The following is a 26932-nucleotide window of genomic DNA, read 5'->3' on the forward strand; positions in this document are numbered from 1 at the left end:
GGTGCCGAATCAACACCAAGGATCCACTGAGTCATCTGATGCACTCAGCTACGTCGGGGTTTAGCCTGTAGGCTAACACCTAGATGTTTACGGTAATTCGACTATTTTTCCAGGTAAGTTCTGAGATATAGAGCTAGCTATTTAAGCTGCATTTAACATCTGTGAAAACGTTAACTGAGGCAAAACCAATAAATGTAGTCACATGTTCTGGTAATAAAGTGCTGCTTGGTGTATTAAAGCAACAATGATTGATAAGAAAACTTGAATTGATGCTTTACAAGGTGTGCACATGTCTGTGAGCCGGGCAAATTACTGCTGGATGTGTAATGCAGTTTGGTGTAGACATGGACAGACATGAGTCATGATCCGCCTGTCGTCCTCCTGATGAGGGAAGAAGATATTCATCTTGACCGGATAAGAGGTCGATTCGTCCCGGCTGCTGCCCGGTGTTCTGTCCTGAAAATGTCCCCGGAGATAAGAGAGCCTCCGCGGCGCGAGCTGAACGGGAAGAGCGGCAAGTTAGCAACATTAGCATTAGCTCCGGTGAGACGTCAGAGGGAAGTTCCCTTCAAAATAAAAGAGAAACTGATGTGTTCAGTGAACCGAGTTGACTACCAGCAGTCTGATACGAGCTTCTATGAGATCGATATTTAAGTGGAACTAAATCGATAATGGGAAAATAACACGCATAACTGCCTTCTGAAAAAAAAAAACCCCAGGATTTTGCGCTGATGCTTGAACAAGAAATTGATTAGCCAATTACCAGAAAATTAAATCAACAGCGTTTTTGCAGATTGATTGTCTCGCTTATATTTTAAAGGGTAAACAGAACATGTATGTTTGCTGTGGAGGAGTCAAACTGCCACAATCGAATAAAAAAGAAATGTAATATATGGTTTGAAACATATATTAATATGCCATGAAATGCCCTTAATAGTATTAAAAACAAATGAAGAGGTGATAATGTCATAAAATGTGACATAAGTTGATATTCCTGTATTAAGTGTATGGTTTTTTTTTGTTAGCATTTATTTGGCTTTAAATGAAAGCCCAGTTATTTGCATATTGAATCACAAATGGATAAAGAAGAACAACACACAAATATGTAAGAATACACTTAAAAAATTAGAAAATTAAACGTGACTTTATATAACTTTAAATAGTTTTGATAAAGTAAAGCAGAAAAAACAATGTGTCATTTTTGTAAAATGAATGAATGCCTTCATTTATTGTCAATATTATTTTAGGTGCATTTAATGGCATATCCATATATTTATTTATATATATATTTTTTTTATTTAGACAGTTTTGTTCCTCTATAGAATTTCTACCAGTGGAGCTTCAGTTTTACAATTTACATTCATTTGTCATTAATCAATTTAATCAAATCACTACAATTATTATATCACATACGTTGTAAAAATAAAAGTCAACACTTACATGGTATTCGGTTATTTAAGATCAGATTTTCTTCTTGGAGCTGATAAATATAAAGCTATAATGTAAAAGGAAAATTGTAATTAATGTATTAAGTTTTAAAAATCTCCACACTGACGTAGACCTTTTGTTTTCATTGTAGGTGAGGAAGTAGGTATTACTCAAAAAAGTTTTATTTTGAACAGTTTGACAGGAAGTGTGATTTATTGGCTGCAGCTTGGCGGTGGCGGTGAGAGGAGAGCGTGGTGACGGTGCATCTGAGGGCTGAAATGAAGGAGGATGCATGGAGATCTCAGACAGCCGGCAGGAACATTCATCCCCTCCTCGCCCAGCGTGTCCGGTCTGCAGTCGGTGAGTCCGCTTCTCCACACAGCTGCTGCTTCTTCTCACGTCCTCACGCTGTTCTGCAGTTTCTCAGTCAGCCACCAGCTGTACTGCAGGTGCACCAGGTTACCTAAAGTCTATGTGAACTTCAGTATCAGCAGGGATGCATCTGCATTGAGGTACAGAGGAATTCACCTGCATGCAAACCACACAAAGAGAATTCACCCAGTTTTTACTCTTGTAATTGGATTGCTGATGTATTGATTTCTATTTTTCATAATTCAAAGACAGATAAAAGACACAACGGGCATAAAAAGGACAAATCCTGTGTGATGTGATTATGGTTTTTCTAAGGATACAAGTTGTGGTTTTCAGTAGAGAGCACACAGTTTGTCTCTTCACATCAGTGTGTCGAGCCGGAGACATCTGAAGCCGGAGCTCCCGAGGTTGTCAGACAGAATTTAAGTCCTTGTTCAAGGACAAAACTGTGTTGTGAGCAGGGAGGGAGCTGAAGCAGCAGATACCAAAATAAGCAATCCATGACATCTGTATGTCTCCTCTGTGAGCCAAAGCAGCAATGTCACTCTGTAATGCAGCTGTGAATACTGAGGCAGATCTGTCCCTGTCGCTGCTGATTACATGTAAATATCATGCAATTTTTAAACTAATCAATATAAAACAAGTTAGCAGTTTGATGTCTGTGTGAGGTTAAAATATTATAATGAAGATTTAGGATGTAGATTTTCAGTATTGTATGAAACAAGTAATATTTTAGTGTAAATGTGACGTTATGATAGATAATAAGTCAGTATTACTGAATGGGGGAAGTTATATTTTGGTTATTTTATTGTGGCTTTATTTAAAACTATGAACCAGATGTTACTGAACGCTGACTGGTTTAAGTTCATTCCTGACCTTGAAAACAGCAGCTTAACGAACAAGCTTACCTCAGGGTCCATGTTATAGCTTTGCATCCGATCAGATTATGTGTCTTGTAGCTTGCTGAGATTCCTGGAATACTTTGGCTTAAAAGTTGAGATTGAAAGTTCTCCTTGATATTTTAACTAAATGTTGAACATCAAAATGAACTTTTAGAGATCACAAACTGATCTGAAAAGACGTTATTTACACTCTTTATCAAGCTGAATTCTTCACTGTAGCTGCTATGCTAAGTGTGTTAGCGTTCACCCTGTCTGAAGTGGATGCAGGAGCTTGGGTTCATGTCAAAGGTGTAAATCACGTCTTTTCAGATCAGTGTGTGATTTTGAGGCTTCTGCAGACTTGGATTACAGCAGATGAAGACTACCACACTTCACTGACTTCATATCAGCGTGCAGGGAGGAGATGATGACTGGATTTTTAGATTTTAGAACTGTTCCTTTAATCAAACTGGTTTAAACCCTATTATGGTTATTTGACCAAATTCCGGCAGGTTTTTCACAGGATATGAAGCTGATCTTTGGGTTACAGAGAACAGGATGTTACACTTGTTTACGGGACGTTGTTTTGTTGGCTGTGCTTAATGTTTACACTTCTCATATATAAATATTATTCATACAAATTGCTTGTTTTATCTGATCAACGCTCTGAAATCCAACGATATTCAGTTTAATATTACGTGACAACAAAAGCAAAAAACGTTCATAATTTGAGATACTGGAGAAACATATTGTTGGAAAAGTGACTGAAACAATGAGTCACACTGCGTCTGCGTCCTCCCTCAGGTCCCCTCCACCTGCTCCACCTGCTCCACCTGAGCCAGCAGCATCATGGGAGGTTCCACCTCCTCCCTTGTTGAGGAGGCTGAGGGTGATGCACCCCGGGGTGCCGCTCTGCCCCCCTCCCCCATCATGGGATGTCTGAGGAGCAGCCAAAGCACCTCCATCCCTCGGCAACTTCCCAGACCTGGCAGGCACAGAGAGCGCAGGTAAGAGACGAGGCAGCCTGCAGACGTCAGTGTTCACGACGGTCAGCAACAACACAGACAAACACCAGCAGAGTCAGAAAGTCTGCAGCTCGGACTGAATCAGATGCTTCAGGTTTCTCAGAGGAAATCTGTGAGAGGTGGTTGATGCTTCACTTCCAGACATGCTGTGTGCTGCTCCCATTAATTAATGCAAAGTGATCAATCAATTACTCACCTGCTGAGCTTCATCTCATCTCATTATCAGTGAAGTTAATAGATGGAGGTTTAAACGATTTCCTCACTCATTAAGCATCTGATCTTTTCTGTGTAATGCAGTTTTCCCTGAAGTGTAATAAAGATAATATTTGATTACATAACAGTGTAAAGATACGATGTGTCACATTTCAAATGTCAGATGGACGTCTGTTTTGACGTCTTCTCAACATTCACGACTGTTGAAAGTGTTGACATGGTATGTAATAAAGCTGCTGATGGCTCTGCTGGTAAAGAGCTGCTGATGTTGAGGTTTATGGTTTGAATCCTCTCTGCAAGAAGTCAAATGTGGCCATCATTAAAACTTGACTGAAACTGAAAAGATGTATAAAATTACACTGTTAAAAGTTATATTGAACCCTGTCGTGACTAGTGAATGTTGAAAGACGTCTAACCTTTCATTCTGACTCCGCTGGATGTCTTTCAGATGTGTTTTTAACAGATGTGGTTGTTTGTCAGTGTGTATGTGTCGAGTTCCACCTCCAAGCTCTCCGCTCGTCTCTGTACGTTTCTGATTCATAAAGCCGAGAGACATGTCGAAACATCAGGATTTCACATAATCAGGTCTCAGCTTCCTGTTCTTGAGCTCCGTTCGATGTTTAAATTGAGAGTGTTGGCCTTCAGGCTCAGTTCTGTCTTCGCTGCCAACTCTGTGCTAATTGGTCTGTTTATCTCGCGCTGCATCAGCTCAGAAAAAAACAACCCAGAGATCCTTCAGTTCCTTCACTGGGGACAGAAACCTGCTCCCAGCCACCAATCACTCACTTTTCTGGAGGTTTCCTTGGAGGTGCAAACACTTCTCCAAACGGCTGCACACTCGTCACAGAAAACACTGAAGGCAACACTCCATTTAAGCTTCTGTTGCTACGTAATGTGCAAAATCAGAGGTCACTAAGCCATGAACTCCCCGAGTCAGAGTCCAGGAAAATCACCACAGACGCTGAAACTATGGAGAGAAATAAGTCTCAGTATTAGTGACAAATGTAGCTACAACAGTCCAGTGAAATAATGGCCACCAATCATACAGATGTGAGCTTTATTTTAGCTTCCCCTCTTTTTCTTCAGCAGATAATGTGAACATTTAAAGGAAGATAAAATATGTAAAAGGTTAAAAACATCAGAACATCTGTGATCTGTAAGATGTTGAAGCTTCTCAGTCGTCCGGGTCAGGCTGATTCTAACATGCTGTATCGTAGACAACTGGACCGGTTTGAGTTTGTTGAATGGAGTTCAGTTGCCTACGATACAGCACTTAGAATTACCCTGTTAACACCTCATGTTACATTGTTAAGAACTTTTTAATGGTTGTATGAAATAATCACAAATTCATGATGCTGAACATGTGAATGAAACGTGAATGAAACATGTGAATGAAACACGTTTCTGAGACGATTCCCGCGCGTGTCTTGGAGCCATCTTGTTTGGTCTTGTTTGTTTGTCATATCTACATGTGAAATTGTGATATGATAATTTATTAATGTCATGACGCCACACATTGCACCTAAAATGTGACCATTGTTGATGCTTCATTTATATTCTGTACTTCTGTCTCAGGCTCCAGTATGTGCTCATTAATCTTTCATGAGTCAGTCGATAGAAAGTAAACCTCAGCCTTCCCCAGTTTTGTTGAAATCTCCACTTATTAATAATTACTGTATCTCTGTCTAATGCACTGAGTAGATTCAGTCTGCTGCCACGTTGTCGCAACCTCCTTCAGATTCGGTCCCTGCAGGAGTCAAGTTACTCTGACAGGAAACGTAAAGCTACCAGTTAAATCCCTGGTGACTGGACGGTCGACTGGAGTCTGGAAGTGCACATGCACGGGCAGTTTGGGTCGGTGGATCTCTTAACATTTCGTTCGATGCATAAAGATTAAAATGGACCAGAAGTGACATAAAAGCAGGAGATTTTAAAGTATCATTTCAAAAGATGTAAAATCAACAATTTTAGGGATGAAGACACGAGTCAGAAATCGATTCTGTCATCTCTAAACAACAGCACTAACTCTGTATGTGCGGTTGTTTTATGGTGGGTCGTCCTGACTTTGTCACTCTTTAGTTATACGGTAGAGACAGGTGATCAAATCAAACGCACCGTTACTGTGAGTAAACCTGTGGATCTCTCTGGTTTGAACATTGTTGGAAACATGTTGGATCATTTAAGAACACAAAGGTAGAGTTGATTTTAAACAGTTTAATGCAGATTACATATTGTATCTCCATTAGAAACATTACTTTAAATGATATAGTCAAAAATGATTTCTTATGAAAAAGAAACTTGGTGGACACAGAAGTCGTAAAGCTTCTGATATCACAGTTCAGTTTCAGAGCCTCCATTTAATTACAGATTGTTAAACAGCAGCATCAGTAAATGAAATGTTCCACCACAGACTGAGGCGCCCTCCGGTCTGGATACAGATACTGCTTACAAACTAACATTATCTGCAAGTGTTTTAGAAAGTAATACAGGAAGTTTGTGTGTTTTTGTATTTGTGCTTCAGTGATTAAGTTCTTGCTGAGCTGCGTCACAGAAACACCTGGATCTCACAGACGGTTTGCGCCGCAGTAACCCGTCCAGGTTGGCGCTCTGCTGGAAGTTTCAGGATTGCTGCCAGAGCCACTTAGAGCGCAGCTTCAAAAATGTGGGCCAGCTTCCACACAGATGTCCCACCGGCTCCTGCTGTCTAAATTTCCCCCTGGATACCATCACACAGATAATCTGGGTCTGTTTTACAGTCGAGGCCTCTGAGCACAGAGAGGAACATGAATCTTAGATGTGTGACAGCGTTTCTGAAGCGTTTTCAGTGGATTACAAAGAAGCGAACACTGCACACACTGTAAGCTGATCTGCCTGCTGGAGAAACGGCTCCAATAATACACCAGGAAGGTGGAAATCATAAATATTGTATAATACGACCAGTTGAAGAACAGTTTATTTTGTCGCTGTAGTGCAGCTTTTTACATCATTTCCATATTCATGCATTTTAATTTCCTCCCTGCAGCCACAACAGGGTACAGAAACACCAGAACTGCTAATGCACCCGTTTATATTTGGAGTTTTCCTTCATCCTCCAGCTTCTGCTCCCCTCAGGAGTTCAGCTGAAGACAGTTTGGATGTTTTTCACGTTACGCTTTTAATTAGCAGCATAGCAGATATTTGTGGTGGTTATTATCAGTGAATTTTAACATATTCATGCAGACGTCACAGAAAATATTCCAAACTGAAACTAATCATCACTGACAGAACATATCAGAACAAAACTCCTCCAAGACCCATTATTATCATAATAGTTAATTACTGGAATACATTTAAATGAAATACTTCATATTTATCATTAATGAGGATCTCTTGTCTTCATCGTTCTTAAATCCAAGTTATAGCAGCAGAGAAGAATAAGAATTGTTTGAATCAAATAAATAATAATAATAATAATGAAGTAAAAAGGCTTCATGCTGCAGGCTACATATGTCACAATACCTCAGGATTGCAGATCATTAATTTTACAGGCTATACAGTAATAATGCACCACCACAACATACAGGAGAGGAAATCATGTATCAGATCAGATCTCGGGCCTCTGAGTGTCCTGCAGCTCTCATGATTCACTGTTTACTCATCTTATTATATTTTCTTCTCTACTTATTTATCTGCTTTTTGCTCGTCATGTCTCGCTATTTTAAACAATCTTTTTTTTTTATTGTACAGCGCCCTGGTTGTTTTTTAACACTCCTTTATACTAAAATAAACTTTAGCTGGTTTGATGATTTGACTCTCATAATGGAGCATAAGATGTAATGAATAATACAAGTATAACATCTGAACTGTGGTGTTTCCTCTCCAGCTTCTCCTCTGGTTCGATGCCCATGCAGAGGAATCAGTGGGCTTGTGGCTGTTGCACTTTCCTGAATGCAGCCGGCGCCCCCCGCTGCTCCATCTGTGAAGCTCCTCGTAGAGGAACTGACCCCCGCTGGATGTGGCCCGGAACCAGCAGGGAGGAAGGTCGCTGGTCCTGCCCACGCTGCACACTGTCCAACTCCCCTGACAAACTCTCCTGCTCTCTGTGCGGCTACACCGGAGCGCTGGACCGAACCCAGGACTCTTCTGAGGACCAGCCTCGGCCCCAGCGCTCCAGCAGCTGCTCCGGCCCCTGAGGCCGCCGTCGACTGAGCTGTTCAAGCAGCAAGATACAAAACAGCCTGAAGACGCAGATAAAAACAGCCTGGTTTGGGAATGTTCACGCTGCACTCTGCAGAACACTCCTACCTCCATGTCCTGCTCCGCTTGTGGCGGACCACGCAAACTGTCTCTCCCCCAGATCCCTGCAGACGCTCTGCTCCTGCCTGACGTCTGCAGTCAGACCGGAGCAAAAGCAGAACCTGCAGCGGCGGCGCTCTCTCTGTCCATAACCACACGAGGGGAATGTTTACCAGTGGAAGCTTCGTACCCTCACACAAGCTCCTCAGTGCTCAGTGCGGCGTCCTCAGCTCATAATAATCCTGTCCCCTGCAGCCGCAGAGAGGTGCCCCCTCCAGATGTTTGCCTCAGTCAGACACATAACTTAAGTCCTTCGCCGTCAACGCTCGCTGTCTCACACCTCTCAGCCCAGCCGGAGCTCCTGCCCGGCAGACGGCTCAGCATCCTTAAAGAGGAAACATCACCGCTGTCACCTTCACCAGCTGCACTGTTTCCAGTCCCTGTTCACAGGACGGAGGAGTGGTCATGTCCGGCATGCACCCTCATCAACAAGGTCAAAGCCAAACACTGCCTGGCCTGCCACACTCCTCAGCAGCACATCATGCAGCTGAAACCAGCCGCGTCCCCGAAGAGGAAGGAGAGCAAGCTGGTGGAGGCGCTGCGACAGAGTGACGAAGGAGAGGCCAAAGAGCTGTGGGAGAACATCGTCCGCTTCTGCAGAGAGGTTTGTATCAGACTGTGTCAGAGAATCACAGTCCCTAGATTCATCTGTGAAGGGCAGACCACCAAAAAGCTGAAATACATTTTGAGATTTCTTGTCCTAGTGGCTAAAAAATGTAGATTAAAGACTGAAACGACATGATTTACACCCTGAAATCTTCACTGGAGCTGCTCAGATAAAAGTCTTAGTGCACTGAAAACTACTACACAGCCGTCTCCTTATATTTTTCATGCTGTCTGTTACACTTGAGGTTTTGGTTTTTCTGGTACTGGATTTACTCTTTTAGAAAGCTAAAGGAGCCAATCTGACCCTGTTCTGTCAAGTGAGTTCACTGTTCTGCCTTCAGGCCGGTGTTCTGATATCCCCCTCAGGAGAACCAACCGTTACTCTCAGTCCTTCATTTCTGACACAATCGACTTCTAAATTCCAAGAGAAATCATTTTAAATGACTGTTACATTCTTTTCTTTATACAACAAACTGTTGTTGTCTATTCGCTGCTGCTTGTTGTTTACTTTATTGACCCATGTATGTGGATCTGTTGACCTGTGAGTTTTGGAAAGGTTAATAATAGTCTGATTCTGATTCTGACTCTGAATGGTTCCCAGAACACGGTGACGTTTGTGGACGACAGCTTCCCTCCCGGTTCAAAGTCTGTGGGCTTCCCTGTGGACGACAGCGTCCAACATCGGGTCAGAAAGTGGCTCCGTCCTCAAGAAATCAACTGCTGCAACCTGAGAGAGCGGGCGGTGAAGTGGTCTGTCTTCCGCACGCCGCGCCCCTCTGACATTCTGCAGGGACTTCTGGGTAACTGCTGGTGAGCCAGCTCAACTACACACAGTTACTGCTGAACCCAAACACACTGCACATCAAAACCATCCAGCTCAGAAACGACTCGGGCCAACATAAGATGCTGTTGGAGAACCGGTTGTTGTTGAAAAAACACTGATTCCAAATCTTTTCGGTCTGCAGATTATTCTTCTTACTTTAATAATCTACTTCAAAACACTGAAGAAATACTTAAAAACACAGTATAAATCTGTATTTCCAGTGTCACACACTGCAGGGCTGTCAGCTCTGACATGTTTGCAGCTACAAACAGCTCCACAGTGTTTCTGCCTGTCTGCATGTTTTGGAGAACAGGTTCCTGAGTGCCTTGGCTGTCCTGGCTGAACGTCCCGAGCTGGTGGAGAAGGTGATGGTGACTCGCTCGCTGTGTGCAGAAGGAGCCTATCAGGTGCGTCTGTGCAAAGACGGCTCGTGGACGACGGTTCTGGTGGACGACATGCTGCCGTGTGACGAGAACGGACACCTCCTCTTCTCTCAGGTCAAACACTCGGCTCTAAACACGCCGATGCACTGTATGTTCAGGAAAAACACAAAATCATCAAAACACACTCATGAATAAGTCTCTGTCACTCATCTTACATAATATATTGTTTTGCCGTGCTGTTACAGAAGGCAGACGACCACACATGGCTGTCATGACTCCCACAGCAGCTCAGCTGAGCAGCGTCCACACGTTGAAGCCTCTCTCTCTTTTTATTAGTCGTCTAAGAGCTCCTTCTCATTATAAAATGTTCTCAGCATCGTGACAGTAATTAACCTTGATCCGTGAGGAAATTGGGCCTGGAAGGTCTTGTGAAAAGACTTTGAATTTGATGTTTTAGAGGTGGCGTACCTTGATGTTAGAGAGAGATTTATATTCTGCTGGACTTACTGAAGCCACAGTCTGTCTGGTCTGTGCGGCGAGGAAGACTGGCGTGAAGGCGTGAAGGTGTGAAGGCGTGGCGTTTTTATCCTGCAGAGATATAAAGGACATGAGCTGCAGAGCGCTCCATAAAACTAGAGAATAAGATAACTGTTGAAAGACCTAAAGTTACAGGAGAAATGAAACTCTGATCATGTTCTGGCCACAGGCTGGAGCTGATGTCGGCTGATATACCTGAGAAATAAGTTCTGTTTCCTTTAATCTCTTAACAGCCGGATGTTCCTCTGCTCATCAGGTTTTTAAGCTGTGGTTCAGGAGTTAATTACTCAACTTTAAATTCTTCTAATCCTTTTCTCACATCTTCCCTCTGCAGGCTCAGCGGAAACAGCTCTGGGTGGCTCTGATTGAAAAAGCTCTCGCCAAGCTCCACGGTTCTTACTTTGCCTTGCAGGCGGGCCGAGCCATCGAGGGTCTGTCCACGCTGACCGGCGCCCCCTGCGAGTCGCTGGCCCTGCAGGTCAGCACCACAAACCCCAAAGAAGAACCCATCGACACGGACCTCATCTGGGCCAGAATGCTGAGCTCCAAAGAAGCGGGGTGAGAGTCAGGAGAGTTTTACATTTAATCTGTTCAAAAATGAATCTTCAAACTCTTTCTGTGCTCGTAGGTTCCTGATGGGAGCTTCCTGTGGGGGAGGGAACATGAAGGTGGACGACTCGGAGTACGAGTCTCTGGGTTTACGTCCACGTCACGCTTACTCTGTCCTCGATGTGAGAGACGTCGACGGTCACAGGTGAGGAGGAAAGTCTGGCTTGTTGAAGAAGTTTGAACTTTCTTGGGAAACGTACTGGCAGATGGAGTGATTCTGCCATCCACAGGACGACCTGGACGCAACGTGATCAGTCGTAATTTTAAAATGAAATCACAGCAGTTTGGATTGATGGATTCTGCTGCAGGAGGTTCCAGCCTCTTCTCTCCATTAAAGCGAAACTCTCGCCAAAATGCAACCAAGGCTTTATTTGTAATAGAATATGAGTCAAACCTTCGGGTAAATGCATAATTATGACGAAAGAGGCACTTTTAAGATTCACCGTAGTTTCGTTTTCAGGCAATCTAATTTTGAACAGGAGTGCTCGGGGCAGGGATACGCTAGCATCAAAATCTCTATTTTTAAACCAGTAAGAAGTCTCGACACAACATGAAACTTTGCTGGTAGTATCACCAGGGTCTCTACACATGAACATGAGCATTGAGAACATTGTTTGTGTACACAGAGTTTACTAAAAAGAAGGTTTTTGAACAACTCACGTTAGCTGCTGCAGCTCCGGCGCGTCGCCGTCATGGCAGACAAAAAGTGTCGATCTACGAGTGCGACCAGCAGGGAGGAGAGTGATGATGGGACGCTCCTCAAGCTTAGTTCCATATGAATGCACAGATAATTCATTGTTTTGTCGTTAGCGAAAAGCAACATTGACGACCACGTTGAAACGGGAGCCTCATATTACAAGCAATACTACAATCAGCAGCCGGAAAAGTCACGTGACATCAGGAAGAAAACACAAACTATTTAAAGCTGCACATTCAGACTTTTTCTCTCCAGAATTTCTCCAGAATCTTAAAGTCTTTCGGTGCTGCTTTAGAGTTGAACCTGCTGGGATCTGAGGATGAGAATCTCTCGGCACCTCATGATTTGATTCAGTCCAGTTGAGAGGCTTTGATGTGATTATAAACTGATGACTGCTATACATGATTCATTTCTTCTTACTATCTGACAACTTGCTGCAGTTAAACACCTGCTTCCTGCTTCAGATTACTGCAGCTGAGGAACCCGTGGGGACGGTTCTCCTGGACCGGGCCGTGGGCGGACGACTGGCCCAGCTGGCCTCCACACCTGAAGAGGGAGCTGTGCGCCCAGCGAGCCGAGGACGGCCTGTTCTGGATGGACTTCTGGGATTTCATCAGGTAGATCAGGAGTTGACGAAGCTGCACTTGTAAAATCTGCTTGATTTAAAGTGTAAATGCAATAATGAATTCATGAAAATCTTTCTATGTACTCAACAAAGATTTAAGCATCAATCCATGTTGCAGAAGTGTGTGTCTGACCCTGGCAGGTACTTTGACTCAGTGGATATCTGTAAGATTCATTCAGACTGGCAGGAGGTTCGAGTGCCGGGAGTTTTCCCCCGAGGAGCCGATGTCCCGGTGACGGTGGTGTCCATCACAGTTCTGGAGAGAACGGCCGTGGAGCTGGCGCTGTTTCAGCAGGGCAGCAGGTACGACCACGCCTGACTGTCAGCACAAAGCTTTTATTTTGAAGAGCAATCAGCATGATGTCTTGGTGTGAAGGGATGTTTATAGATGTGCTGCTGAGTTACGTCTGAGGTAACTGATTGGTTAGTTTGGACCGGCTGTTTTGTTTTTTTTATTAGAGGAATATTAAAACACCAGTATCTGCTGCGGTTTCTCTCTCTCTCTTCTCCCAGGCAGCGACTTCACACAGAAAAGTTATATTAAAGTTGTGATCTAAAGAGGAAAAACAAATGTTTCCCATAAAATAAACTCATATTTAATCTTTACAACAGGATTTATGGCATATTTGGGTAATGTTGGTTGCATGCTAGAAACATGGCGTGCCTGCATATAATTAGTGATGCACACACTGTTTAACATAATGTTTCACAAAACTGGTAAACCAGTCATTTGTCCCATAACCGTGCCTAATGCTCCATGTGCAAATAAAAACAGAGAGAACGAGCTTCTCTCTTGTTAACGGTGTCGTTTCTATCCATCTGCATTTTCTAGCTTTGAAACTAAACACAGATGTTCGACTGGTCTGATTCTTTTCTCCCTTTTTATGCTCCTGTTAGGTCACATTGCCCAAAAATCAACCTCTCATCAGCAAAACCAATAAATCCCTTTTTGTTGTCACATTTATTCCACATTGTAGCGTCCAAACTAAACAGAGTGCAAATCTACAGATGATTTCAGGCTGATATAAAGTGTGAACTCCTCCTGTGTTCTCAGGCGCTGGGACACAGCAGAGAGCCACCTGTTGGATCTGTGTGTGTTGGTGTTTCGGGTCTCCTTCGACAGCTCAGGTGTTCTGGCGCTCGGTCGCCTGCTGGCTCACAGCCGCCGCTCGGTGAGGAGGTTCGTGGGCTGTGACGTCATGCTGGAGCCCGGCGAGTACGCCGTGCTCTGCTGCGCCTTTAACCACTGGCACACGGCCGTCACAGAGGGGACAGGTAGGAGCTCCAACACCTGTATGCAGTCAGTAGTATTCCCAGGACTATTCTGTAGAGCCCACTTGTATATATGGTGTTCTGATGTTTCCCATAAATCTAAATGCAGATGTCACCTCAGACTCTGCTGAGCAGCTCCTGCTCTCCTCGCTGCAGAAATGAACCTCTTGTTAAGATCTTTACTATCTTGATATAAAAATAGAATCAGCAGTTTAGTGCAGCATGATTTCATGTTCACCTGTGTGGAAACTTCTACATTCATTATGTTTATCCACTCATTTATTCATTCAGGTTTTCCCTTTAAAGGAGAACTTCGGTCGATTTAAACATGCAGCTTCATACTCAAGCTACCCTTGACTTGCCAGTACCGAAGACGCGAACACATTTGGTCCAGCCATTACAGAGCTCCGTGAACGCAGACTTAGCATTGAACGCTAACAGCATGGGGTCAGAACTTTGCACTGTGTTTTAAGCGTCTTAACATGCTCCACATCTCACACCAAAAGTTATGCAACATCAGCAGACACCTTAGCACACAGAACTGTAGCGTGTATGACTCAAACTGAATAAAAAAGTAGTTAAAACAGTGTGTTTGTGCAAGCAGCTACTTACCTGTTTGTTGACATCCGTGTCTTCCGGTAGCTAGACCAAACTAGCATATCCACCGAGCGTGCACTTACTCCCTCACTGGCGGAGACGGAAACGTATTCCAGCATTTTCGTGTTTCTGTTCATAATGTACATGTCCATGTTACAGCCTGTCATGAGCCATGAGCCTTACAAGAGCCTGTTAAGCCTGTTAAGTGCACACTCGATGGATATGCTAGTTTGGTCTAGCTACCGGAACACACGGATGTCAACAAACAGGTGAGTAGCTGCTTGCACAAACACACTGTTTTAACTACTTTTTTATTCAGTTTGAGTCATACACGCTACAGTGCTGTGTGCTAAGGTGTCTGCTGATGTTGCATAACTTTTGGTGTGAGATGTGGAGCATGTTAAGACGCTTAAAACAAAGTGTAAAGTTCTGAGCCCATGCTGTTAGTGTTCAATGCTAACTCTCCGTTCACGGAGCTCTGTAATGGTTGGACCAAATGTGTTTGCGTCTTCGGTACTGGCAAGTCAAGGGTAGCTTGAGCAATGAAGCTGCATGTTTAAATCTACCGAAGTTCTCCTTTAATATCAAAAGCTGAAAGTAAAGTGAATCTTTTTCTGTGCTGCTGACTCATAAACAATCAAACAAATATGCGTTTGGAAAGTAGCAGCTCCAAGTTTAAACTACCCTCATGACCAAATTATGTCGTAGTGTACAGTTATTTCAAAACAGGTCAACACATCGTTAGCAGCACAGCTACTGTTAAAAAACAAAAAACACAACCAGGAATCCCAGTTTGATCTAGAAACTGATCTCAGTGTCTGACAGTCAGAGTCAAACAGCCGGCTGTATTATAACCAGGCAGGTTTTGTTATTTATTGATCTTGTAGAAAGAATGCTGAGAGGAAACATCATCGGGGGAAAAGACTTTGACACAACAGCGGAGCGTCCGTTCTCTCTTGTTGTAGCTCAGTCTGTCTCTCTGCTCCCTCAGCGGCTCTGTTTCTGTTGCAGTTTAGTTTCCACAGTTGTTCCCACGTTACCTGGAGATGGTGACCAGAGATAATGGCGCCTCTTCAAGCTTCCTTTGAGGCTGTTCATCCCTCGTTTCTCCTGGAATAATTGAGCTTGGTGTCAGACTGAACATCAGTGGGGAACCAGTCTCCATGTCGTGTTACACTGTGACAGTATTTGGATTTGATTTTGCGCCTGTGTGTCGTCTCAGCGAGCTGCAGTAGGCCGGAGGTTCCTGGTTACATGCTGGCCGTCTACAGCTCCAGACTGGTGATGGTGGAGCAGGTGACGGCCTCCACCACCACCATCGCCGACGCCATCATCCAGCTGACAGAAACTAAAGGAGAGAGACACGAGGTAACGCTGCCTTCATCTGGAAAATTAGTTTTCACGTTTGTGAGTTTTCAACAGTTCTTCTCTGCTTACTGATGATATAAACTGCTTGTAGACGAGGAGCTCCTGAACGCATCACAAGAGACATTTTGAACTGGTTTACTCCCTGATATGTATTAATGATAAATAATGGATGTGTGTCATCAGGAAATTAATGTTTCTCTGCTCAGGATTAATTTTAATTCATATTTTTTATTACCTTTGATTACTTCTTAATGTCACTGCATCTTCTACCTTTCTTATTTTATTCTAGTTTACTTATTTTTCTTTATTTTTGTCCTGTTTGTCACTGATGTTAGTATTTATTCCTTTTTCTGTATTACTTTTGTTGTGTTTTTGTTTCTTTATTCTTATAATACTTGGATATCTCAGCGGTTTCTGGCACAAGAATTTCCTTCAGGATTTTTTGTGGAGAGCAAGATGATGAAAGTCTAATGAAGTTTGCATAAAGAGTCCTTTTAAGTTCAACATCAGGCTACTTTTAGTTGTAGTGGAGTGTTTTCACAGTCTGGTATTAGTAGTTAGACTGCAGTAAGAGCATCTGAATCCTTCCTCGTCGTCTTTTCAGGGTCGGGAGGGGATGACGTGTTATTACCTGACCCACGGCTGGGCGGGGCTCATCGTCATGGTGGAGAACAGACATCCCAAACATCACCTCCACGTGTCGTGTGACTGCAGCGACAGCTTCAACGTGGTGTCGACACGCAGCAGCCTCAAAGCCATCGACAGCATCCCTCCCCTGCACAGGTTCACTGCAACACACAGCGCTGCTCATCCATCAGGCTGAGAGAAAGTTACTGATGACGAACGATTCATTAAGAATTCATTAGAAGTTCACCTCTGTATTCGTCTCTCAGACAGGTGCTCGTGGTTTTATCTCAGCTGGAGGGAAACGCTGGATTCTCCATCACTCACCGGCTGGCTCACCGTAAAGCCGTGCAGGCTTCTCTGGGAAACTGGAGTCCCTCGAAGGCAACACACAGTCCTGCTCTGAGCCCCGAGACAGCAGGTCTGCACCAGCCTCGCCCCCTCTGACGGCTGCCACGTCACAGATCTGTTCATACCCTGTACATGAGATCACAACATGGAGGCAGCTTCCAACACTGTAGGAAACACACGCGTTCGTCTCATCTGACTGTCGCTTCGATTGAAAAACTTCCTATAAATGTTGAACTGTTTTGCAAAGAGACGATCATATTTAGAGAGCAGGCTGAGCGCTGTTAGAGAGTCGGAGCTCCTCTGAGACGCAGATTATCTCACTGGTTCAGTTTCAGCTTTTTAAAGGGACAGTTCACCCAGAAGTGTAAATGAAGTCATTATTGCAAACTTGTTCTGATAATCAATGAATTATTAGAGTAATTTTTCCTGCAAATATGACAGAAAATGCTGTTTTTTCACCCTTTGTTGAGTATTTCACTGGATTATAAACAATGTAACTCACAGGACAGATGTTTCAGTCTCTTATAACTCTTTGTGAGAAACACTGAAATGATCTGGAAACGTTTTCTCGCTCACAGATCCAGTAATATCCCAGTACAGACTCGTGATCTCAATGCTTATAATCGTCCAGCCTGCCCACCGATCGATACAACCACAGGTGAGTCAGACAATGAGGATTTGAAATGTGTGTGAAGCCACAAAGTGAGATTATTGATTCGGTCAGAGCAGCTCTTCCTCACGCCAACGTCCGGTCCACAAACACAAGTTGCACATTCCTCCACAAAGACATTAGAAGTGAACACATGAAGCACTTTATATTTTAAACACATTTCAGATCACAGGCTGGTCTTCAGGTCCAAACCGTCTTAATTGCACTGGTGATAGATTATTAGGAGTTATTAGTTAGTCGTGTCTGAACTGGCTGCCAACAAACCCGCCGTGTGTTTCTCCTCCTCAGTACTCTTCGGTCTTCAGCGACACATGTAGGGTGTTTAAATAAGGTTTTAGTTTTAGAGCGGAGACTCGCTGTGTGACAGCATTAGCACTTTATGAACTTTATGATGGATTCTCGTGTTTTCAAACTGCACAGCGGAGAAAATGTTTTGTGCATTTCAGAATTCCAGAATCACCATCGTATTGTTAGAGAACATGTAAACTATGCAAATGTTTGAAATGATGCTTCGTCGATTAAAACATGTATAACTCTTTATCTTTGGCTTATCTATGTCATTATATTTATGGGGATAAAACAGAATTTTTATGTATTTTCTGCTGATTATTCCATTTTATTTATTTATTCATTAAGTTACTTTATTTTAGAACAGACTTGTTTGTTTGTATTTTTCCATAAACCAAAGCTTCACTGTTGTTTAGTTTGTTTGTTGAGAAACATTCAAATATACAAACGATGCAGACGTGAAGTCAACATGATGAAACAAGAATATGAATTTAAATAAATAAATAACTATTTTTTTTAAAAACAGAATTGGGGGAAATAAACGTCATTTATACAAAATTATAATTTATAAAATTCATCATTATGCAAAACTTGTAGACTTTGGTTGTATTACTATTTAATGTTTAAAATTCTTAGTCTTAAATTATGATTGACAGGTTGGAGGGATGGATGTTTGTGAAACTTACCATTTAAAAAGTCTTCAATTAAATTTGACATTTTCCATGTTCATAAATTACATTTTGACACAATTTTAATATGATTAGTTTATATATAATCTTTGAGTCAAAACAAAACTGAATGTAAACAACTTTCAAATGATTTTCTGCTTCAGTGTTTTAAAACATTACATTTGTTTTATAAAATTGAAAAATGTGGAAAATATTGTAAAAGAATAAGTATATAATGGAAAATAAAATCAATGAAATAAAATCTTGAAATAAAGATTTGACACTTTTTTGTTATATTATAACTTTTATAGAATATGTTTAATATTAACAATAATTAACATAAAGAAATAAATACATGCAATGTGTTTTATGAATATATATTTGTATGTTTTTGTATTTTTATGTTTCGCTGTTTTTAAAGATTTGAAATACAGAAAAATTTATTTTATCATGAATAGTTTTTGCATACACTTAATTTTTAGAATGTAACTGTAACAGTACATAATGTAATATTTTTAATATTTAAAAACAATTTAAAAAATACAATGAAAATGTTATTTATAATATCAGTATCTGTACATACATATTTTTCATTTGTAAAATTATTTGTATTTTATATTACATCTTTATAATATAAAATATATAATATTAAATATAAAAAGACATCTAAAATTGAATCTTAAAAGTATTTGTTATTACATTTGTAATAGTTTAAATAATTATTTATATATTTTATATATATTACTTTTTTCTTGAAGCTTTTTTGTTTTTAATTTAAAGATATAATAATTGGTTTCAATTGTTTGCTGTTTTTAATTTCGAAATATACATTTGTTTATGTGTATATATAGTGCATTTTTTTATTTTACACAATCATTTTACTATAACATCTCTAATTTATAATAATTATAATAAATAAAATAGCAATACACATCTACATTAACAATGAAACGTGTGGGTTTACAATAACATTCACATTATTATATGTGCATAGATGTATATTTTTATTTTATGTATTTATGATCTAAAAACTGTCACTATTGTTGGGCGTGTCTTCTGATGACGCGTTTTCCGTCACTGATGAAAACCAAAACATCTGCTGGCTGCAGGATGAACAACTTGTAGCTCGACAGTTAGCCACCGAGCTAAACTACAGCAGCAGCTAGCAGCTCCGCAGAATACAGCGTTCATTCATCCAGGAGGTCACACTGCAGCCGCACAGGTGACAGTCCGACGTTATTGATTATGTGACGCTGCAGGTACAGTTAGCTTAACGTGATAAACGTGTCGTCATCAGGAGCGTTAGCTGGTGAGCGCTGAGGTGTGTTAGCTTCATGATGGCAGCCAGGCTAACTGTAGGGACGAACTGCGACACGGACGTTAGCAAAAGAATCAATGTTGAACTGTTGAAACATCATAGGGGAAGCTAACGTTAGCTACATGCTAACGAGCACAGTTTAGATGTAATGTTGGCTCAGAGGGAGACATGACAGCCTGTGTGTGTGTGTGTGTGTGTGTGTGTCGTCTAATGACAGCAGAGACAAACATCAGTGACGTGTTACAGCCAGGTACAGTTCACACCTGGTGGCTGTGTGTGTGTGTGTGTGTGTGTTTTACACCATGTTTGATATTTAGTATCGAGTCCAAAATGTGAGCTGAATATAAATATTATTATTATTATTATATTTTATAATGAGTGTTCACTTTTATTGGCTCTCAAGATTTAAAATTTAAAAATATATATTTGTTGTGACATTAATAACCATAAGCATGATGTTATATATCGAAATACTTTTTACCTTTAAAAACAAAAATAGACGTTGATATTTATTTATTATGTCAATAATATTATGTACATATATATTTTATATTTTCATTCATACAATAATTTTTACATTGTCATATAGTATGTGTAATACAGTATGATTAACATCTACAAATCAGAAATATTAGATTTTAAATTGTATTATATCTTAGATATATTTTTCTCACTTTTTTAAGTTATTTTTTTTATATGAATATCTAGTGTTTAGCTTTATTTGTTGTCAAAGTTTTTAGTTTGAGAAAATATATATTTGTATAGTTATTATGATTAGGTGTGTGTGTGTGTGTATGTGTGTGTGTGTGTGAGACATGGATTAAGTTATTAAGTGGATCATTAATAACTGCAGTATCACCAGACTCCATTAAAATTTGTTTGATTTTAAGAGTTGTTGCCTCACGAGCAGAATCTTAATGTTGGTTCTTCTTGTAAATTCAGCATTAAATACAAATCAAGATGTTTTCCTTCCTTGTAGAAAAGTGTCAATTTAATTGGTTCTATTATCAGTAGATATTGTTTTAATGACGTTCATGCTTGTTGTCTCCCTTGTTTACATTGTGATTCGATGATTAAATCAGCAGCTCGTTTACACACTGGATGATATATTAACTTCACCTGTTCTTTGGTTCTTGTCGTCTCAGTTTCCGTCCCGCCCGTCCGATCCGAGCGTCAGGATAGGGAAGCAGAGTGAAGGGGCAGCTGCCGCCGGAGCAGCGAGCCTGGTGGACAAGATGTCTGAAAGCCCGGAGAAGAGCGCCTCGGTGTCGGCTCAGGAGCTGAAGGAGCAGGGGAACCGCCTGTTTCTGAGCCGCAAGTACCTGGAAGCTGCTGCCTGCTACAGCAAAGCCATCGTGAGTGAGGACAGAGTGACGGGGAGCAGCTGCAGGCTGCTGTTTGTTTGAGACAGAAATAAAGTAATGTATGTTTAAATAAGGCTGATCGGTGCGCACAATCAAAGTCAGCGGACAGCTGGTAGAATAAAGAAATGGACAATATACAGTGATTGTCATGGGTATAAAGAAATGGTGTAAAGTTGTGTTTACTGTAACAGTTCAGATGTGATTATAGAAGGAAGGTTTTACTCTTCAGAAGCTGAATGAACGCAGCGATGTAAAACTGAATGTTTCCACTGATCAGTCGTCAGTTTACAACTCTGGGAGAAGTTGAGCGTCGGTTATTGGATCATGAATCTGTGTCGGCAGATTCTCTGAGCTGTTGGCATGTTTATCTGGAGAGTAAAAGTTCTATCGGTGCATCTCTACAGTGCACGTCTCCGGTCTTGTCCCCTCTCTCAGACCCACAGTCCGTCCGTCCCGGCGTACTACACCAACAGAGCGCTGTGCTACGTGAAGCTGCAGCAGTACGACAAAGCTCTGTCCGACTGCAGACACGCTCTGGAGCTGGACAGCCAGTCGGTCAAAGCTCACTTCTTCATGGGTCAGTGTCACCTGGAGATGGAGAACTACGACGAGGCCATCGGCAACCTGCAGAAAGGTACGACGGATTGAAGTCCACGAGTCTGTTCTAAACAACATCAGACCTACAGCTCATCTGTGTGTTTTTGTTCTAGCTTATAACCTGGCGAAGGAGCAGCGTCTGAACTTCGGCGACGACATTCCCAGCGCTCTGCGGGTAGCCAAGAAGAAACGGTGGAACAGCCTGGAGGAGAGGAGGATCAACCAGGAGAGCGAGCTGCACGCCTACCTCAGCAAACTCATCCAGGCCGAGAAGAAGAGGCACGCTGACCCCCGGAAACAGACAGATTCATGTGTTGTCTTCTTGTTCCTTTTTAAAATAAAGTGTGTTTGGTTTAACCTGCAGGGAACTGGAGGGCTGCAGACGGAAACAAGAAGACAAGTCAGACGACAGCAGAGTTCAGCACAACCTCAACGAGATCCACACCAAACACGTACGTTTATTTAGAATGAACCTGACTTACAAACCGGTTTTTTTTAACATGACATGAAAAGAGAGCAGAGAGAAAAGAGTCTTTGTCCGGCTGCAGAGACAGAAGAAACTACGATACGATGATTACCATCATTTTGGATTCTTAGTCAGTTCCTGTCAAGAAATCAAATAAGCATTCAGTTTAGATTTTCAGATTCAAAGTCTGTATCAGTATCAAATTGAATCGTGTAATTGGAGATTCAATTTGACTTTCAAAGATTTGTCCATCACCAGTTTTACTCCACCGAGTTGAGCCGAGCCACACCGGTGATGGTTCTGCTCCAGAGTAGGTCCAAACCTCCAGCACCACCTCCAAACGGGCTGCAGTGACGTCTCTCGACTGCAGCTGACCCGGAACAAACACCCTGTCAGCTGGTTCATGTGTTCATAATAAAAGCTTTTAGTAGACTAAATAACGGGGTTTTACCATGAAGAGGTAAAGAGGAAATGAAACCTGTTTGTAGCTGAATTAGCGGAACCACTTTGTTAGCGATGATCTTCGATAGTACTGTGAGGAGACAGAGCGGTACTGTTTAAGGCCCACATGGTGGATATGAGAGAGAGTTTCCTGTTTCTGCTTCATATGAGAAAAAACCTCCCAGTAGAACCTTTTAAAGGCAGGATTAATGTTGTGCTTTAAGAAAAAGATGAATATTTGTCACAAGTGTATCAATAAATCAACTGTCTTCCTCCAGAATTCTTACATAAATAGCTCAGTGATCATTAGAGGCTTCGTGGAAACAGACTTGTGTTCAGTTCTTCAGGTGAACCTGAGACAGAGTTTGTCTGCGGCTGCTGACTGTGTTTCTCCTGCAGGACAAATATCTGTCAGACATGGAGGAGCTGTTCTGTCAAGTGGACGAGAAGAGGAAGGTCAGTGATGAAGACTGTGAACTGAACTCAGTCGTCCTCGTATCGTCCTTTATTGATTTGATTCTATTATTGATTGCTTATTATAATTATTGCACTTCTCCTCCTCTCCTCTATTCGGCCTTCTTGTTTTTCCTCCTCACAGACTGATGGACTGTTTATTCTCCAACATCTACTTCCACTTCTTCTGCTCGTTTGTCAGAGCACTTTGTAAACCGTGTTTTCAGAAGTGCTGCCGAGATAACGTTTATTATTTTCACTCAGTATCTTCATCACTCACTCGAGCGTGACAAACACAGTCGAACCTGTTAAAGTTTTGACTGTGATGATGATGTTGACAGTCTGTTGTGTGTCTGACAGAAACGTGAGATTCCCGACTTCCTGTGTGGAAAGATCAGCTTTGAGTTGATGAGAGAGCCGTGCATCACGCCCAGCGGAGTCACGTACGACAGGAAAGACATCGAGGAGCACCTGCAGGTAAAAGCTGCCTCACAGGCACACACCTTCACACAGGCACGCACCTTCACACAGGTACGCACCTTCACACAGGCACGCACCTTCACACAGGCACGCACCTTCACACAGGCACACACCTTCACACAGGTACGCACCTTCACACAGGTACACACCTTCACACAGGTACGCACCTTCACACAGGTACGCACCTTCACACAGGTACGCACCTTCACACAGGTACGCACCTTCACACAGGTACGCACCTTCACACAGGTACGCACCTTCACACAGGTACGCACCTTCACACAGACACACACCTTCACACAGGTACGCACCTTCACACAGGCACACACCTTCACACAGGTACGCACCTTCACACAGGTACACACCTTCACACAGGTACGCACCTTCACACAGGTACGCACCTTCACACAGACACACACCTTCACACAGGTACGCACCTTCACACAGGTACACACCTTCACACAGGTACACACCTTCACACAGGCACACACCTTCACACAGGTACACACCTTCACACAGGTACGCACCTTCACACAGGTACACACCTTCACACAGGCACACACCTTCACACAGACACACACCTTCACACAGGTACGCACCTTCACACAGGTACACACCTTCACACAGATACACACCTTCACACAGGTACACACCTTCACACAGGCACACACCTTCACACAGACACACACCTTCACACAGACACACACCTTCACACAGACACACACCTTCACACAGCTACACACCTTCACACAGACACACACCTTCACACAGACACACACCTTCACACAGGTACACACCTTCACACAGACACACACCTTCACACAGGTACACACCTTCACACAGACACACACCTTCACACAGCTACACACCTTCACACAGACACACACCTTCACACAGACACACACCTTCACACAGGTACACACCTTCACACAGACACACACCTTCACACAGGTACACACCTTCACACAGGCACGCACCTTCACACAGGTACACACCTTCACACAGGCACACACCTTCACACAGGTACACACCTTCACACAGGCACGCACCTTCACACAGACACACACCTTCACACAGGTACACACCTTCACACAGGTACACACCTTCACACAGGCACGCACCTTCACACAGGTACACACCTTCACACAGGCACACACCTTCACACAGCTACACACCTTCACACAGGCACACACCTTCACACAGGTACACACCTTCACACAGGCACACACCTGTGTTCACCTTCCTCGTCTGAGTGACGTCTTCATTCAGTCGCTCCACGTGCATTGGCGTCGTAGCTGACGTTAATGATTCGTGTCCGTCTTGATTCGTTCTGCTGGTTAATGAAAACAGTGAATCTGTTACCAGACGATGATTTTACAGAGAAAATGACAGAACATTATCAGAGTAATTGATCATTCATTGATTAATACACTGATAAATTCAGCTGCACACTGTAAAAAAACACACAAAGGAAAAACTCGTCATGTTCCAGCAGCCGAAGAATCTGAACACAACTCATAAAAACTGACGTTTATTAAAATTACAGATTCAATAACTCTACTGCTGCTTTCACTAAGTTTACAAATATAAATACAATATTTGACTTATTTGTTACAGTTTCATTTAATAAATGCGAAAGTATGATAAATGACTTTAGAGTATTTTCTCTCTCTGTAATTTTATTGATATTTTTGTCAAATAAACATGAAAAACGTGACGGATGTTATTATTATTATTATTATTATTATTATTATTATTATTATTATTATTATAGTGAGACAAACAATTTATTCATTTATAAATTAACATAAAGGATGCAAGAAAAAAGAACACTGAAAAAACGAAGATTAGTGAAAATAATTTTTTCAAAGTAAAAGCACGACGTGTTTGTCGCTCTCTTGCAGCGAGTCGGCCATTTTGACCCGGTGACGCGCTCTCCTCTGACCCAAGACCAGCTGATCCCGAACCTGGCCATGAAGGAAGTCATCGATGCTTTTATTTTGGAGAACGGATGGGTGGAGGACTACTGACCAATGAGAGGACGGAAGAGAAGTTGTTGTTTCACAGTTGGTGGCTGCAGACGAAGTTCAAACCTGCAACAAAATCACAAACTCGACTTTGATGATCGGCTGCGTTTTAAAATCAACACAGCAAACAAGGTTTATTCTTAAAGAAAACAAAATTTAAAAAGTGAATAACTGAATGAACTGAGACAGATAATCTATAAAACAAGGAGAGATGAATGTAGGAGAACCGTTTGAAGATGCTTTTAGAGGATGTGCAATTATTTATCGTCTCTGAGTCGCCACTAGAGGTCGCTGTAGTTCAACCTGCTGTTTCATCGAGCAGAGGTGGAAATTCAAACAACTAAATATGTTTAACAGTCTGATTGTCCAAAAACACAATCAAGTAAGAACCAAAAGTAAAGCCACTCACATACCCAAAAATCATATTTATTATTGATGCTTTAGTGTTTAAAGTTTTATTCTCGTTATGTTTAATCAAACTTGTGGATTTCTCTGGTTTCATCATTGTTGGAGACATTTGGGAGAATGTCAGAACGAACTGAACAAAGGTCGCATATTTTATGTTTTAAGGTGAGAACAGAGAATCGTTCCTCCCACTGGACACAGTTCTGATCCGATGTCCTGATTCTGTTAACAAACAGCGACATTAATAAAGTGAGATTTCTGTTATTTTATTTACGACAGGAGGTTGTCCTCTGTCGACCTTATGGAAGAGCTTTTGAGTCCTTTTTTCACAAGTCTGTCTTTAATTCTGAGTAAAAGTCAGAACTCTCTTTTGTCGTCTCCACACTGATACAGTTATTAAGCAACACAAACATTTTCCTGTGGCGTCTCGTCCACGCAAACAGATTTTTAGGTCACTAAACAGATTATTTTAAAAGAAACCTCCGATGTCTTGCCTCAGTTTGAGCCTGTTGTTGCTTTCAGTACGCAGCAGCTCCACACAGATGAAACTTCTTTAGCTTCCTGTTTCCACACAGCGTCTCAGCAGTGTGACAGAAAGATGTTAAAGCAAAAGAAAAGAACTATAAGTCGACTCTGTTTCAGTGTTTGTAATTGATTATTTGTTTTCTGACACAAAGTTTGTGTGGACAGGATTCTTTAGGGGAAAGATATCCGTGCAGGAAAATTGACAAGACCTTTAAATCTGAGATTAAAGTCTGAATTGTGTAATAAAAGGCTTTATAAGGCGTGGCGCTTATAATCTTCCATACGTCCTCGACAGTTTCTGAACTTTGTTCAACAGCCGGATGAGGACCAGTGAGACCAGTAGAACTTAATGAGATGAGACGTTTGAGGACCGTCTGTACAGTTCTGACTCCACTGTTTCTCTATTATCACTGTCATTTGTAAATAACCCGGTGTTGACATTCATCAGTTAATGTATTGATCCGTGCTGCGGCTCAGAGAATCA

The 26932-nt window shown here is 42.0% G+C and overlaps 1 protein-coding gene and 1 pseudogene across 1 annotated transcript in view; both read left to right on the forward strand.

Moving 5' to 3' along the window:
* On the forward strand, positions 1–17956 carry LOC115576249 (calpain-15-like; annotated as a pseudogene).
* Positions 17957–19440: 1484 nt separating this feature from the next.
* LOC115576243 (E3 ubiquitin-protein ligase CHIP-like) overlaps positions 19441–26932 on the forward strand; it is an 8537-nt gene continuing 1045 nt past the window's right edge. Inside the window, exons 1-8 of the mRNA XM_030408753.1 lie at positions 19441–19594; positions 20836–21045; positions 21490–21688; positions 21765–21930; positions 22016–22103; positions 22958–23014; positions 23372–23488; positions 25396–26932. The exon at positions 25396–26932 is cut by the window's right edge and continues 1045 nt beyond it. Of these exons, the coding sequence (XP_030264613.1) occupies positions 20926–21045; positions 21490–21688; positions 21765–21930; positions 22016–22103; positions 22958–23014; positions 23372–23488; positions 25396–25521 (873 nt within the window). The 5' untranslated portion in view covers positions 19441–19594; positions 20836–20925 and the 3' untranslated portion in view covers positions 25522–26932. The remainder of the gene's footprint in view (positions 19595–20835; positions 21046–21489; positions 21689–21764; positions 21931–22015; positions 22104–22957; positions 23015–23371; positions 23489–25395) is intronic.

The sequence above is a fragment of the Sparus aurata genome, chromosome 23 (genome assembly GCF_900880675.1).
Source record: "Sparus aurata chromosome 23, fSpaAur1.1, whole genome shotgun sequence".
Classification (NCBI taxonomy): domain Eukaryota; kingdom Metazoa; phylum Chordata; class Actinopteri; order Spariformes; family Sparidae; genus Sparus; species Sparus aurata.